This window comes from Quercus suber, unplaced genomic scaffold, assembly GCF_002906115.3.
Source record: "Quercus suber isolate HL8 unplaced genomic scaffold, Cork oak 2.0 scaffold_127, whole genome shotgun sequence".
Taxonomy (NCBI): domain Eukaryota; kingdom Viridiplantae; phylum Streptophyta; class Magnoliopsida; order Fagales; family Fagaceae; genus Quercus; species Quercus suber.
In genome coordinates, this window is record NW_027069590.1 from 640793 (window position 1) to 657268 (window position 16476).

Sequence of the window (16476 nt, forward strand, 5' to 3'; positions counted from 1 at the left end):
AATGGCTGATGAAGGGTATAGAACAGGTCGTTGTTGGGATTAGTCCCAAGAATTTTTATACGTTGAGGGAGGGTGATATAGCGTATACCCCGCAACGAAGTTCCAACTCTGCTGGCTTGTTCTTACTACTTACTGAATTCAAAGTTGGCAGGTCTAGAAGGTCTGTTATTATTCCGGATGGCAGAGCAAAGAATGGATGGAGGGTTTTTGGGTTAGAATTAAGGAAGATGTTGGAACCTGACCACTATGAGAATGGTGGCTTTGGTTACTCGAAATTTTTTGCTCAGCCTCGTAAGGATAATTTAGGGACTCAACCGTTTAAGACTTTTGCGGATACAGTGCGTGGGCATCAGGTGCAAGCCAGGGGAAAAAATCAGCCACATCTGTTAAGCATTCATGATAAGGGGAAATTACAATTAGGGGAGAATAGGGGGGGTAAAGCAGAACTCAGTAGTAGAACAGTTGATGTTGAGTGAAATGCTGGCGAGCAAACCGAGTCCAACGGCTTTAGGAGGAGGAGATGGGGGTTCTCAATGCATTTATGTGGACTTTAATTTGGGAGAGAAATCCGGTGGGAAATAAAAAGAGATTCCCGTTGAAATTTAGTTCAAATTCGATTGAACCTGTTTATGGGAAAGAACGTGAATTGAGGAATTCTTATTGGACAGGGGAAGGCCTAACCATGGAGGTGAATGGGGAAGGAAAGAGGCGTGCTGCATGGAATCACAATAGAGGTGGATTAAGGAGTTTTAAATGGGTCACAAATGGTCAAAGGGAGCTTGTGGTGGGTTTTGAGAACTCTAATGACACATGGGCTCAAAAAAAGGTTGTGGTGGGCTTAGACCAAAACTATGACCAACAGGTGGGCCTTCCAAATTTCCCTAACTTAGAGCTCACAGGCCCAATTAGGATGGAAGTGGGCGAGAGCTCCTCGTTGGCTGACCGAAGACCACCAACGCCAAAAGTCCAAGTGTCGGCGATGGAAGTGATTTCCAATGCACTTTATGAAGATTTTGTTGGTCAGAATGAGGTGATGGGTCAACATGCTGAGCCTACGAGGCAGGTCGATGTCACAGCTGCTGTTGATTTCACGCCAAGAAGTCACCGGCGCCATTGATTTAGGCCAATACAGTGCGAAATCAATCATCGACGATGGCAACAAGTGTTGATGTTTGTGAGATTGTGGTTGGTCAAACCTAGACAATGGTTTGTCTAGCGAAGTCCTCGATGGTGGCCCAGTGTACTGTTTCCAATGGGTTTCGCGTTGAGGACTCATCGACGACGCTAGACAAGACCAATACAGTTTTAACCCACTCCATGAGGACGAAGATGAACCCTGATGGTGGTTATGAGAAGTCTGTTCCTCAAACCGAGACGATGGGTTGCCTTGTGAAGTCATCGATGGAGGTTGAGTGTCCTGTTTCCGATGGGTCTCATGCCGATGAGCCTTCGATCACACTGGGTAAGGCAGATCACACTGGGTAAGGCAGAAACAGAGGGCGTCAGGCATCGATTGGTCTTTTGTTGCCCAATTCTATTCTGAGTCTATTGAGAGCTAAGATTGTGGGTTTGGGTGTTTAGGATGGAGATGAAGGTGGTTGGGTTGATTGTGCAAGTGATGTTCATGGGATAGATACTTCCCATCAGGTTAAGCAGTTATTGGTGCTGGCAGATCATGGTTATTCTAAGGCGGGACTATTGACTGAGGTAGAAGTAGTTCGTGCAGACCTGGACTTGGGTGATGTGGATAGCTTCTTCCCTTTGGTGACTATCAATCCTATGGGGTTGGTTGTATCGGCAGAGTTGCATAGTAATACTGAGGTGATGGGGTTTGAAAATCCACTGAATATTTCTAATTGGGTGAAACATAGAATCCCTGGTTTTAGTAAAATGATGGGGCTTTCTTTCGGTCGACATGAGAAAATGTGTATTATGCTTTTACAAAGGCTTGAGAGGGAGATTGAGGCTGCCAATCTGCTGCACAGGAAAGGTGCAGCCCACCGAAAAGCTGTTTCCAAGGATAAAGGGAAGGAGGAGTTGAGGAATTTGATTTCTTTAGTTAATTATGATGGTAGATAGTCTTCTTTGACTGCAATACTGAGATTGGAGTAGGGAGTTAACAGTTTTTATGAAATTGAAAATGGTGTCATGGAATGTTCGAGGATTGAATGATTCGCGGAAACATCTGGTAGTTAGAAATTTACTACGAGAGTGGAATTGTGATGTAGTTTGCCTTCAAGAAACTAAGCTTGTTGACATGGATAGATAGTTGGTTTGCAGCTTGTAGAGTTGTCTTTATGTAGATTGGGTGGCTTTGGATGTGGATCAGACAGCTGGTGGGGTTTTGATGATGTGGGATAGGAGGGCTTTAGAAAAGTTGGAGGTAATGGCGGGTTACTTTTTCGTATCGATTCGGTGGCAGGGTGTGGGGATGGTTTTATTTGGGCATGCTCTGGGGTTTATGGCCCGAATGATAATAACTTGAGGGAGCAGATGTGGGATGAGCTGATTGGAATTCAGCAACTTTGGGAAGTTCCATGGTGTTACATAGGGGACTTCAGCATCGTTTGCTTCCCAAGTGTACGGTTGGGGGGATCACGCCTTACTCCGGTTATGGAGAATTTTTCTGAGTTTATTGAGGAGCTTAATTTGATAGATTTACCGTTGAAAGGAGGGAGTTATACTTGGTCTAGTAGTTCGGATCAACTTTCGATGTCCAGGATAGACAGGGCTCTGGTTTCTCATGATTGGGAGGACCACTATCCGGATGTGATCCAGCAGGTTTTACCTTGTCCTATTTCAGACCACTTCCCCATATTAGTTTACCTTGCAAACTAACATCAATCCCTAAACGATTTTGTTAGTTAACAACATTTTCAAATTATTTAGGAAACTAACATCTTGAGTCTAAAAAACTTGATTTTGCTCTTAAAACTCGAGCATAAGAGATTCGATTCTTTAGAACTTGAGCCTAAGAGAGATGATTTCTTCGTTCCTCATGTTGAGAAAAGAAACAACGCAAAGATGGTAGAGACAACGCAAGATGCAAAATCCAGTAGATAATAAATTGTGCAAAACCTAGCAGAGAAGCAATGATGCAAAACCCAGCAAGCCAAAGAAGCAACAACGAAGCAACGGTTTGGATTGAACCTAGGTGGTGAAGCAACGGTTCAGATTGAACCCAACGGCGAAGGCTTTAGGTAGCAGTGGCGCTGAAGGCTCCAGGCGAGGGAAATTGGCTTGGACTGAACTTCTCCACTTCGGGTTCTCGCTCTCTCTCAACCAGATTTGCATAAAACCGATCCTTTGGGGTTTTGGGTATTTTCTAAATTTTTGATATTGGTCTTAAGAAAGAAAAAAAAGAAGGAAGAACATCAAGAAAGAGGAGAGGTCAGCGTAGGAATCACGCGAATTTTAAATGGAAATCGAGTCTTAGAGAGTTGATTTGCTATAGTGAAATCGAGTTTAAGAGACTCGAGATGTTAGTTTACTAAATAGTTTGGAAATATTGCTAACTAACGAAATTGATTAGTGTTAGTTTGCAATTTTTCCCAGGATATTGAGGGGGAAGAGTCCTTTTAGGCTTGAGAACATGTGGTTAAGGACAGATGGGTTTACAGATAGAGTTTATTCTTGGTGGAATTGATATTTCTTTAGGTACTCCTAGTTTTGTGCTTGCCGATAAGTTGAAGGCTCTGAAAGAAGACATTATTCAGTGGAACCATAGTGAGTTTGGAAATGTAGGTTCAGAAGAAAGAATTGTTGGAGGCCTTGAAATTATTGGATGCTAAGGAAGGGGACTATGGCCTTTCTAAAGTGGAGATAGGTGAGAGGGCCGTGATGAGATCTCAAATACAGAACCTTCTTTCTTTGGAAGAAGTTTCGTAGAGATAGAAATCGAGGATGCTTTTATTTTTTTTGATAAGTAAGAATGTTATATATACGAATGGCTACTCTATGCATGAAAAAAACATAGAGCAAACCCAGAAAATACAAGAAGAAAAATTGAAAAAACAAAAAATAAAACCAAACAACAAAATAATTACAAAAGAGAGAGAGCTAAGAAAAGAAGGGAGAGAATCACTAGTTGTGAGTCTCCATGCTCGAGACCAATCAAAAAGAGATCCACTAAAAGAGGCAATCATCTGAACACCTGAACTATCCAAATCCTCAAAAGTCCTGCGATTCCGTTCCTTCCAAATACACCATAGGATGCATAACGGAACTAAGTTCCAAATCTGAGACGAATGCTTCCCCAACCAATTCCACCAACCAAAAAGCAAATTTGGGATCGATCTAGGCATAACCCAAGACAAACCAAAAGTTATGAAAAGAAATCGAGGATGCTTTGCATTACGGAAGGAGATAACAATACCAAATTCTTCTACAAGGTGGCTAATTCTCGGAGAAGGTATAATTATATTAGTGTTTTGGAGGTGGATGAGTTTATTTATGAGGACGAATCAGAGATGGCGGACCAAGTAGTACAGTTTTATAAAAACTTGTACAAGGAGACAGAGGAGTGAAGGTCTTTTGTGGAAAGTTTGGAGTTTGTTTAGATTGAGGGGCTGGAGAGGGACTGGCTTGAATGGAGGTTTGAAAAGGAGGAGATTCTTCGAGTTGTCAAAGAGTTGGAAGGAGATAAAGCTCTAGGTCCTGATGGTTTCTCTATGGCCTTCTATCACCATTGCTAGGGAGTTGTGGAAAGAGATGTTTTAGCTATGTTTGAAGAGTTTTATCAACACAGTAAGTTTGAAAAATCTCTTAATGCAACTTTCATAACCTTAATTCCTAAGAAGAATGGTGCTCCCAATATCTGAGATTTCAGACCTATTAGCTTGGTAGGGAGTGTATACAAGATCTTGGCTAAGGTTTTGGCAAATCGCTTGAAAGAGGTTTTGGATTAGTTGATATATGAGTCTCAGAATAGTTTTGTAGGTGGTAGACAGATACTTGATTCAGTTCTTATTGCTAATGAGTGTGTTGATAGTAGGGTGAAGAGTAAGATTCTGGAGGTTATTTGTAAGCTAGACATTAAGAAAGCCTATGATCATGTGAATTGTGAGGCTCTTCTAGATTTGTTGAAGAGAATGAGATTTGGGGTGAGGTGATGTAGGTGGATCCGTACATGTATATCTACAGTTTAGTTCTTTGTCTTGGTTAATAGGTCTCCAGCTGACTTTTTTGGGAGTTTGAGAGGATTGAGACAAGGGGACCCGCTATCTCCTATGTTGTTTTTGGTTATGATGGAGGTTTTTAGTAAGATGATGAAAAGAGTTGAAGGTGCTGGTTTACTTCGAGGTTTCAGGGCTGATGGTAGACGGGTGGAGGGGTATGTGTCTCGGATCTTTTGTTTGCAGATGATATGATTCTGTTTTGTGATGCAGATGAGGAGCAGATTCTACATGTTTGGATGCTTCTTCTTTGTTTCCAGGCTATGACAGGATTAAAGGGTAATGCTTTGAAGAGTGAGATGGTTCCCATCGGGGAGGTTTCTAATGTCCGTGTCTTGGCAGAGATTTTGGGTTGCCGGATTGGGTCTTTGCCTATGACTTGTCTTGGTATGCCACTGGAGGCGTCCCACAAGTCCCTAACTATTTGGAATCTTATCTTGGAGAAAATTGAGCGTAAGTTGGCTGGGTGGGAGATGTATTTGTCAAAAGGTGGAAGATTGACGTTGTTTAAGAGTACATTAACTAGTTTTCTTACTTACTTTTTATCTCTTTTTACTATCCCTACGCATGTGGCCAATAAAATTGAGAGGTTGCAAAGGGATTTCTTGTGGAGGGATTTCAAGACACATTTAGTGGGATGGGATAAGGTGTGTGCACCTCTGAAAAATGGTGGGTTAGGAGTAAGGAAATTAACTACTTTTAATAAAGCCTTACTAGGGAAATGGTTATAGCGGTCTGGGGTTGAGGAGACAAGGCTTTGGAGAAGGTTTGTAGCTCTAAAGTTTGGGGAAGAATGGGCGGGATAGACATCCAAGCTAGATAGAGGGGTACATGGGTGTGGTCTATGGAGAAGCATCCGAATAAGTTGGGAGGTTTTTAGTAAAAATATTCGGTTTGAGGTAGGGGTGGGGGATAGAGTGAAGCTTTGGACAGATCAATGGTGTGGGGATTCTCCACTTCAATTGACCTTTCCGGCTTTGTGTGGGATTGCCTCCAATAAAGAGGCATTGGTGGCCTCTTCTCTTGAACGGTTGGGGATAGAGGAATGGAGAAGCTAGGATGTTCATTTCATTCGGAGACCAAATGATTGGGAAATGGGTTGTGTGGATGAATTTCTCCGTACTTTGGGTTCTAACTTACCTCCAACTGAGAATGGAGATCGTATGCGATGGAAGTAGACAAAGAATGGGGATTTTGATATCCAATCGTTTTATAATAAGTTAAGAGGTCCCTTGCCCATTATCTTTTCTTGGAAAGGTGTTTGGAAGGCTAAGGCTCCTTGGCGTGTTTCTTTCTTTGTGTGGACTGCAATATGGGATAAGATCCTTACAGGTGACAATTTGAGAGGTAGAGGGATGGATTTTGTTGACTGGTGCATTATGTGTCGTTGTAATGGGGAGACGGTGGATCATTTGTTATTTCATTGTGGTAAGGCTAACCGGTTGTGGAGTTTGATTTTTAGATCTTTTGGAATTTCATGGGTCTTGCAAAGATCGGTTGCAAATACTCTCTTTGGTTGGTGGAATTGGCCTGGAAAGCATTCGTCTAGCATTTGGAATTTAGCTCCGTTGTGCTTAATGTGGTGTCTTTGGAGGGAGCGAAATTGGAGGACGTTTGAGGACATGGAAAGCTCCGATGACCAGCTATTGGCTTCTTTCAGCGGCTTCCTTTTTGGCTGGTCTAGGGCTTGGAGGCTCACCTCTAGTGATTCTCTCCTTATGTTCTTTAGCTCTCTCTTTTGTAATTAGTATCTTTTCTTTCTTTTTTATTTTCTTTTTCTGTAACTTTTTTCTTTGCCTTACGACTTTCTGCATGAGGTAGTGTTCTTGAATATACATCTTTATTACTTATCAAAAAAAAAAAAAAAAAAATGTAGAGGATAGAATATATACTGGCATCGTTAAGGTATTAGTATTGGTCTCTGATTCAATATATCTTGCTTTGCAGGAAAGTGCTATTGTTCTTGTTAAAGTCTTGCTTCCCCAGATATTTGAGAAAATGGAAATGCAACGTTTGAGGGCTCTTGTTGCAGAAAGATCAATAATGAAGCCATACCTTAGTGGAGAAACTATAGACATTCCTCACCATTCCATTGGCTTTTTATTAGAAGGATTTATCAAAACTCAAGGTGTTGAAGAACTGATTACATCACCTGCAGCTCTGTTGCCTGCGCATGGGAGTCTAAGCTTCCAAAATCTGGAAACATCAGGTATGAAAAGAAGGGATCATCTCCTATCTAGTTGTTTTTTTATTGTTCTCTTGTTTGTAGCTGAAGTGTAGGCTTGGAAATTAAAGATAAAACTTTTAATATGGGCATCAGAATACTCAAACATGTTAGATAAATGTTTGTCAACCTCTGAAGAACAGCAATTTTACCTTAGTACACTTATTTCACCTCTTATTCTTACTTAGTGCTTTAGGCTTTGGTCGTTTCAGCTCATTTATGGCCCCTAAGAAATCTTTATACTAATATTGTGAAAGGTTTAAGCTTAAACTGACATAGGCCTTTATCCTGTGTTGCAAGTATGTGAGCTTGTGATAGTGATCAGAGCATTTGATAACATATATGCTTTTCATTGAACTAATTTTCTGAACATCGTTCTGTTTCTAGGCAAGTTGGCTAAAAGTTCTAGAAATGTGAGGCATGTTATACTGAGGAATTCCAAAACTGCTAGTCTTTTTATTGATCCTTCTGAAGAATTAAAAACTTTTCTGTTATTGATGATAACGAGCACTGCAGGAGCCAGTTTTTCTCATCAAGGATCCTCATATCAAGTTGAAACAAGAGCAAGAGTAATCATTTTTGACATGTCTGCATTGGAAGCTGACAATGCTCTCCAACAAAGATCATCCTCGGTACCCCATTCAGCTGATCACTCTCATATATCCCTTAGTAGAGAACTTGGACTGATGAGTTGGCCAGAAAACTTGTACAAGCGAATGCAACATAAGCAGAACCCTGATGGGATTGACAGACAAGCTAACAGCTTGTCTGCGAAGGCAATGCAGCTGAGCATCTTTGGCAGCATGGTATGTTCAGTTCATCCATGGTCTTTAGAGTTTGGAAGGTTCATGGAAGCAAACTTAGTTTAAAAAAAAAAAAAAAGAAACTTTTTTGGCTTAGAAAAAAAAAAAAAAAAAGAAACTGTGAAAAAATGATTTGAGTTAACTGATTATCAATGCACATTTGATTTTCCTTTTGTCCCCTCTTCTGGGCAGCGGCATTTGAAAGTTACTCCTGGGTTCGTCTTTTGATTATGCATTGTAGTTTTTTGGAAATGTTATTTTAATTATTTGTGTCTAACCTGCTCCTCTGACTTACTCCATTGTTTAATTTTTGCAAGGTGGATATCCGAGGGCGTACGCGAAGTCTTCCAAGAAATAGTCTCATGAAGCCATCGCGTATCCTGTCATCTCCAACAGTTACTTTATATCACGGCCAGCGTCTTGTTTCTGTCCAATCAGAAGGATCTGCTACTATGAGGAAGAACCTTGAAGTGAGAAAGACCACAGGAAATATTACGCCAACGCAGCTACAAATTAATTACCCAAGAGAGAGTCGTGTTGTGGATGACCCCAGTGACGAATCCGGAGCTGAGGATGAGATTATAGTTAGAATTGATTCACCAAGTAGGCTTTCGTTTCGCCAGAGTTCTTGAAAGCCTACATTTAAAAATTAAAAAAAAAAATGGTTGTATTTCATTTGTTGTAGCAGTTGCAGTTGCCTGTTGCTTGTCAGAGCTTTGTATTTTAATAAGCGCACATGTAATAAATATAATCTATCTAGCCTAAAGGCCTTCTCCTAGACGATGAAACTGATGACTTGATCTGCATTATAATAGCTGAATTATATTTTAATTAATCCACTTGTGTAAGTGGTTGTCTTTTTTTTACTGGTGAATAATTAATTTATGAAGGAGAAGAAACCAATGTCCTACGTAATCTGATGCAGAATTGAGTATCACTAAATTTGTTCTCATGAGTCATGAATACTGAATTTCTTTCTGATACAAAGCTTTTTGTTTTCTCCTACGTGCTATCATCCAAGTGAATTTATACTGCCAATTAGAGATTCCTTTCTGAGATGGTGGAGGCCAAGAATGGTGAACTAAGGGTCCGTTTGATAATGTTGTTCTAATAACATTGTTTAAGTTTTTTGGAAATATGTGTGGGTGAAAAAGTGTAGTGGAAATACGTGTTATGTTGTATAAACAACGGAAAAATGTTATTTAAACACTCTTACCAAACACCTTCCAAGTGTAGAAAGCAACATTAGTAAAACAAATATTCTTTCCAATTGGCTAAAATGGCCAAATACCATTGATGGCTGAAATATTTGATGATCTATCACCGTTGGCCAAAATATTTGGCAATGTACCACTATTTTGGAACTTGAGTTTGCTGTGTAACTCGAGTTTTAGGAACTCGAGTTTTTTGAAAATTTAGCTTTTAAGTTAGCCGTGTTATTTTTTTGTGTAACTCGATTTATGGAACTCAAGTTACGTAAAAAATTGGTGGTTATTTTCATGGAACTCGAGTTTTAAAAAAGTGGTAGATCTTTAATTATTTTGAAATCGCCAAATATTTCCACCAAAGATGGGGATTTGGCCATTTTTGGCCCTTTACATTCTAAGTCCTTTTTGAACACTACACACAGTACGCTCTCTATACAGCCCAATAATATTTTAGTATGATTTTGGTCGATACTTGTCAAGAATCAATAACCATGAGATAAACTTATGCTTGGGTGTTGATTTTGAATTGACAACATAGTTTATGCCATTTTGCTCTTTTGAATGCCACAAGAAATGGCAATTGTCCAAGTAATTTTCTCTTTTCTATCTACTCATTCAAGTTTACAGCTCCAGTAACTACGTAGACAGATTAAGCTAGTTCCCTCCTCAATAGAGAATCCACTGGACAGATGCTTTGCCAGAAATTGGAATTTGTGAGTCGTATATAGATCTATAAACCATAAGTTTTATAGCAAAACTACCTTATGACGATGAATCCCGGACTCATAATATTTTAGCTCTTGTGGCTTCAACTATGTCTCAGCTAACCAGACTTCAACATTCTAGAGAAGACTTGCATATATAGCGACCATGAAAGGTGATAAAGATATCACTTTCTAGGATCCCTCACAGCAGAATATTGCCAACTAGGTACTAATTGTGAGAAGAGATGATACTATTTCGCTATATCTCAGAAGTATTGAATATTTTTTGTGTGCACCAAGATAACTTCATTAAGAGTATCTAATGGTCCTCCTATCTAATAATGTTGTGCCGTATTTTCAAATGAATTAACTCAAAATTCTATTCATACCCATTAAAAAAAAAATCGTAATTGGGTTGCTTCATCCAATATTAATGAGAGAGAGAGAGAGAGAGAGAGAGAGAGAGAGAGAGAGGAAAAAAAAAGCCTCTCATTAATAAAGAAAAGGGCAAGAGGACCACATAGGGTTGGATGGGCCCAATCCATTTCCAATCCGAGGTGAGAAATCCGAAGTGAAATATCCAATGGTCTCTCATCTAATAACGTTGTGCCATATATGAAATATGTTAGATATTTGTCACTCGTGAAATGTTTTCTCTCTCCAAAAAACATATATTTTTTACCGCCACGCAAATAAAAAAAAATATTTTTTTGAGAAACAAACACACACACACACACATGGGTTAGAGAAAAGAGTTTTAATACAAAAGCACATCACAAATAAAGAAAATATTTTGTTGCAAATGAACAAGATATTGAGGAGTGTTCCATACTTTAATCAAAATTCATATTGGCAACCTATTGAAAATTGTAAATTGGTTAAGAAAAACTCAAAAAAGGAAAGAAAAAATTTGATACAAATAACCCAAAAATATTGCCTTTGGGCTTTGATTTCATTCCTTGGTCCATAATCTCCCCAAATAGTCTCCAAATATAAATAGAGAAACAACATTAACAAATTCCATATTAACCAAAAAAAAAAAAAACCCAAATTGTTGGGTTCTAAGACTTTAGGTTTAAATGTATTAGAACTTTATTTTGTAATGTTGGCAAACCATGATCAAAACGTTTAGTCATGTTTTAGACTTGCTCAAAGCATGTTTATGTGTAAAGTTGGAATCGAGTGTACTGCAGGATTTACTGTGTAAATCTGCCTGGCTTGATCGATTGAAACTCGTGCAGATTGTTTTTCTGCAAAATTTTCCAACTTAGTCCAAGCCTATTTGACTTGTAGGGTTTTATGTTTTGCCTTAAGTATAAAAGGAAAAACCCTAGCCACGTTTTATTGTTGTTGCAGATGTTGTTTATGCTATGTATGTAAATCTCTTGTGAGATCTCGAGGTGTTTGCCTTCATATATACTTAGAGTTATCAAAAATCAAGATTATGTCAAGAGCTTGATGATTGATTCAGTTGTTGCATTAAGAGCTTAAAGATACACAGTGGGAGTACTTGTGGATGCTGTGAATCCAAGAAAGAAGTAGTCTGTGGACTAAAAGCTGTCATGTGGTCATGATAATAAGTTTTCTACTCAAGATAGTAATAGGATGTTAGTGGTCTAAGTTGTTATTGTGTAAACTTCAATTCTTTCATAGTGGATTTGTTTTACCTTAAAGATAGCTAGGTTAAATCCTCCATATATTTTTTACCGGTTTAGTTTTCCTGGATTATCATATCATTGTGTTATTTATTTTCTGCACTGTGTCAATGATATGATTTATCTGTGTTAACCTAGATTTGCATAATTTACCTAAGTTAATCACTTGGCTAAATAACTAGGTTAATTTGGTTGTGTTTTAAAGAGTCTAAAAACGTACACAAATTACTAGTCATTTACTCAAATTTGCCCCAATTCTATGCAAATTTGCCTCTTGCCCTTGCCATCTGCTTAGCTACAACATGCAGTGGTACATCTATCTCTCTCCGGCTGTTATGAAAATATGTTAAATACTTGTCACTCGTGAAATTTTATCTCTCCCAAAAAAAATGTATTTTCTATTGCCACACAAATAAAAAATATTTTTTTTGAGAAACAAACACACATACACACACATGGGACAGAGAAAATAGTTCTAACATAAAGACACACCACAAATAAAGAAAATATTTTTTTGCAAATGAACAAGATACAAAGGAGTTGTCCATACTTTAATCAAAATTAATTTTGGCAACCTACCGAAAATTGTAAATTAATTAAGAAAAAACTCAAAAAAGGAAAGAAAAAATTAGATACAAATAACCCAAAAATATTGCCTTTGGGCTTTGAATTCATTCCTTGGTCCATAATCTCTCCAAATAGTCTCCAAACATAAATAGAGAAACAACATTAACAAATTACATATTAACAAAAAAAACCCAAATCCGTTTAGGTCTCATAGTCAATGTAAATCATCTCTAATCCAAATAAGGGGGAAAAACATTGTTAGTAAATTACTAGAAAGAAATTCTCCTTATGCAGCAGAAAGGCATAAATCCATGCTAAAACCATATATTTATACATTGCCTAAGCCACTAGTTGTCTTCTCAAATTTGCCCTAATTCTATGCAAATTCATCTATTGCCTTTGCTATCTGCTTAGTTGCAGCCTGTAGTGGTACATCTCTCTTTCTCGGACTGTTAGGATCCATTTGGTTGGGAGGATGGAAAAGTGGGAGGATAGAAAAAAATTTAGTATTCTCTCATGGTGTTTGGTTGGGTGGGTGGAAAAGTGGAATGATAGAAAACTTTTTTGTTTGGTTGAGTAGAAAAGTGAGAGAATGGAAAATGTAATTTATAGAAAATTACTCTTATGTCCTTAGTTTTCTCTCCCCCTCCTGTCCCAATCAAACATACCAATTTTTAGTTTTCTCTCATCTATTTTCTATCCTCCCACTTTTCACCCCAACTAAACTGACCCTTAGCTTTGTGTATTTTTTTGGCTGAATACTATCCAACAACTACTCTATTAGTGAGTATACTATATTTCATTGAAGTTGAGATAATATACCTAAGTTCCTATTAGTTTTTGTGGTTTACATGGTTTATAGTTGGTTGCACTAATTCTAAGTCTACTATTGGCTTAACTTAAGAAATTGATAATATAATATATTGTTTTTGATAAAATTTGTTCTAACAATTCATTAAGGATTGCAAAACCCAACAAATTGATATCTTGTAGCTTTTACTAGCTATTATATTTTAGTTTATATTGAATTTTGATAATAGTGGTTGGATTATAGTTATATTTAATGTAGCTGTGTAACATTTGTCATTATTATATCAAGGTATTGTGATAAATTCTATCTTAAAAAAAAAAAAATAGTATTGAGATAAGTTGTGGGGTTTTGTTTGATTGTATAAAAAAGTATTGAGAGAAATTGATATTATAAACAATATATATATATATATATATTTTAACTTAAGAACATTGTTAAATTTACCCTGACCCCCCTAGAAAATATTTTAGTTCCACCACTAATGTATGTGTGGTATTGTGTAGTCAATGAGACATTACAGTTGAAAATCACCTAGACATTACCCCAACCAAGGATTACAATATCGGTAATTTTGCTTCGCTTGTCATATTATAGTCGAAGATAGTTACTCGAAAAGACATGAAAGAAAAAAAAAAAATTGCGTTATAATGCCAACCTGAGTGAATTCCTGGATCTTAGCCACGATGCCGAATTTACCCAAAAATTGAAGACGAAGTTCGACAAGGGACAGGAGAGGATCCCTATGGACAACATTCCCTTACACTTGGGGGGTATATACTTATTTTTTATTAGTCTCATGTTGAAGCTAGCATATACTCCCTTTGGTTGGAATGTCAAGCTCTCATGAACCAGGCTGTGTGTCTTTTGTTGCAGTCAGAACATGACGTATCACTTAAAGAGCCATTAGGAGTCTCACATTTCTTGCTTCCAATTTGAACCAACACAACTCTAGTATATAAATAATATTTTTTTTGTTATTATTATTATTATTATTGTAGGGATAAGGGGCTTAAGAACATATGTTGGGCCTTGGGCCTTGTCCGAGGACACTTTGCGGTTCGAGGACAGATAAACAATAATGAGTATATAAGACTCAGGACCCAATGAGCGAATTATGGGTGAGAATGCTGGGGAAGGTAAGTCAAGGAGGAGTATCTTTAGATTAAACAGAGGTCAGAAAGAGTGTCTTGTCATCTAGGGTGACATTCCGGGAAATTCTAATGATAATGATGTACGTTATGAATGTACAAGCCAACTGGTAGGTGGGAAATATCTAAGGGAAAGCTGCTACCACCGTATTGAATTCTTTGTAGCTAACTCTTTGGCCACATTAATGAGGATGTGACACATGAACAGTAGTTTTCAACCTTACAACTACTCTTCAAAGACTTTAGGAAGGTGCTGATGTGACAGGGATCAACACTAACAATCTAATCTACATGTGGAGGGCAGAGATGAAGTAAAATGGATAGTATAAAATAGGAAGAGGGCAATGAGAGAAAGGGATCAAAAAATAAAGAGAAAAAGACTTTAGTAATAAAAAATTGAACTTGTAATCAAACTTGAGAAGAAATATATAAGAACTGATTTCCTCGGATTGTGTCGAGGACAATTTTCTTTAGACTAAACTAGTTTGTCTTCATTTTCTTGTCATCTGGATCCACTTTACTTATTGTCTGACTCATTAAAGCCTAGTTTTCCAACCCATTTTTTACAAATTCATTGTATTGGGCTTTTTGGGCCTAAGTTCATCCATCCTTTGTGCTTGGGAGCCAATTTGAGTCTTACAATTGATGCCATATGTGGAAAATTCTAGTGCTGCAGTGAGTTCAACGTCCGACTATGGTAGGTTCAGGTCCAAATTTGGAGGAATCTATGGGGTCCCAACGTCAAGATCACTTTGTTAATCTTGAGTGAAGAAGGGACCGGGAGGTTAGCGTGCATACCACCTATACTAGTAGGAGTCAGTCTCGAGGCGGGAGCCACCTCTCTTATGAGGAGAATACCAGGGCCATGCAACTGGAGATTAATCATTTGAAAAGGAAGTTGCGCCATGAACGGTGAAGGCGAACTCTCTCCAACTCTGATTTCTCTTCTGGCGATGAGGAGGATGATAGTTGTATACCTAGGTCAAGGACTCCCCCTAGTGAGTCTTTCTCGTATGATGAGGACTACCACCATGAATGCAAAAACAAGAGCTCATCTTCCAAGGGCCTGGGAAATGATGCAATGAGTAAGGTGCTCAACCAAATTTTCATGTCACCTTTCACGTGCAGAGTTGAGGAAGGGAGACTTCCTCGGTGGTTCACTTAGCCCACGTTCACCATGTACAATGGTCGAATAGACCTTATGGAGCATGTAAGCCGCTTCAACTAGAGAATGGCTGTGCACTCCAAGAATAAGGCCTTGATATGTAAGGTATTCCCATCCAACTTGGGGCCTGTGGCGATGATGTGGTTTGATGGCCTAGCTGCAAGTTCCATTGATTCCTTTAAGGAGCTTACCCAGGCATTTGGATCTCGTTTTATTACATGCAGTAGGGTTCCTCGGCCCTTAGATTCCCTGTTGTCCAGGTCCATATGAGAAGGGGAGACCCTAAAAACATACTCGGATAGATACTAGGAGATGTTCAATGAGATTGATAAGGACTTTGATGACGTGGCTATAAGGACTTTTAAGGTTGGCCTGCTTGCCGAGCATGATTTGAGAAAGTCCTTAACTAAGAAACTGGTAAGGAGTATGCGTTGGCTTATAGATCGTATTGACGAATACAAGCGGGTTGAGGAAGACCAGCAGTAAGGGAAGGGAAAGGCTAAGGTTATCCCTTAGGATAAGAGGGATTTTAGGTCGGAAAGATACAATAATAACAGGCCTTGAAGGGATTTTGTTGGGTAATCTAGGTCCATGGCTCCTGAGGTGGTTAACATAGTATTCCGAGAGCCAGTATATCAAATCTTGGATAAGATCAAGAATGAGCTATACTTCAAATGACCAAACAAGATGGGAGGAGACCCTATGAGGCGCAGCCAAAGTCTTCATTGCCAGTACCATCAAGAATGAGGGCATACCACTGAGGATTATAGAACCCTTTGGAATCATTTGGAGCAACTGGTCAGAGATGGAAAGTTACAACAGTTTTTGTATCGGCCCAATGGGCAAGGAGACTAAGCAAGGTCAGGGGCTCAGGAGAATGCTTCTTCAAGGCCCCACTTGGGCACAATTAATGTCATCTTTGTTGCTCCTGGGAGGACTGTTTCTCATCCCTCCAGGGTGATGTTTGTAGCTCGGCTACCCACTAAGGACTCTAATTTTGAGCCGAAGAGGGCTAGT

At 38.7% G+C, this 16476-nt stretch overlaps 1 protein-coding gene across 2 annotated transcripts in view; it reads left to right on the top strand.

Annotated features, from left to right (window-relative positions):
- The window catches only part of LOC112035478 (sodium/hydrogen exchanger 8), a 43887-nt gene extending 34851 nt beyond the window's left edge, over window positions 1–9036 (top strand). For both annotated transcript variants that reach the window (XM_024068308.2, XM_024068301.2), the window contains 3 exons: window positions 7122–7383; window positions 7915–8204; window positions 8519–9036. In XM_024068308.2, the coding sequence (XP_023924076.1) occupies window positions 7122–7383; window positions 7915–8204; window positions 8519–8833 (867 nt within the window). In that variant the 3' untranslated portion in view covers window positions 8834–9036. The remainder of the gene's footprint in view (window positions 1–7121; window positions 7384–7914; window positions 8205–8518) is intronic.
- The last annotated feature ends 7440 nt before the right edge of the window (window positions 9037–16476 follow it).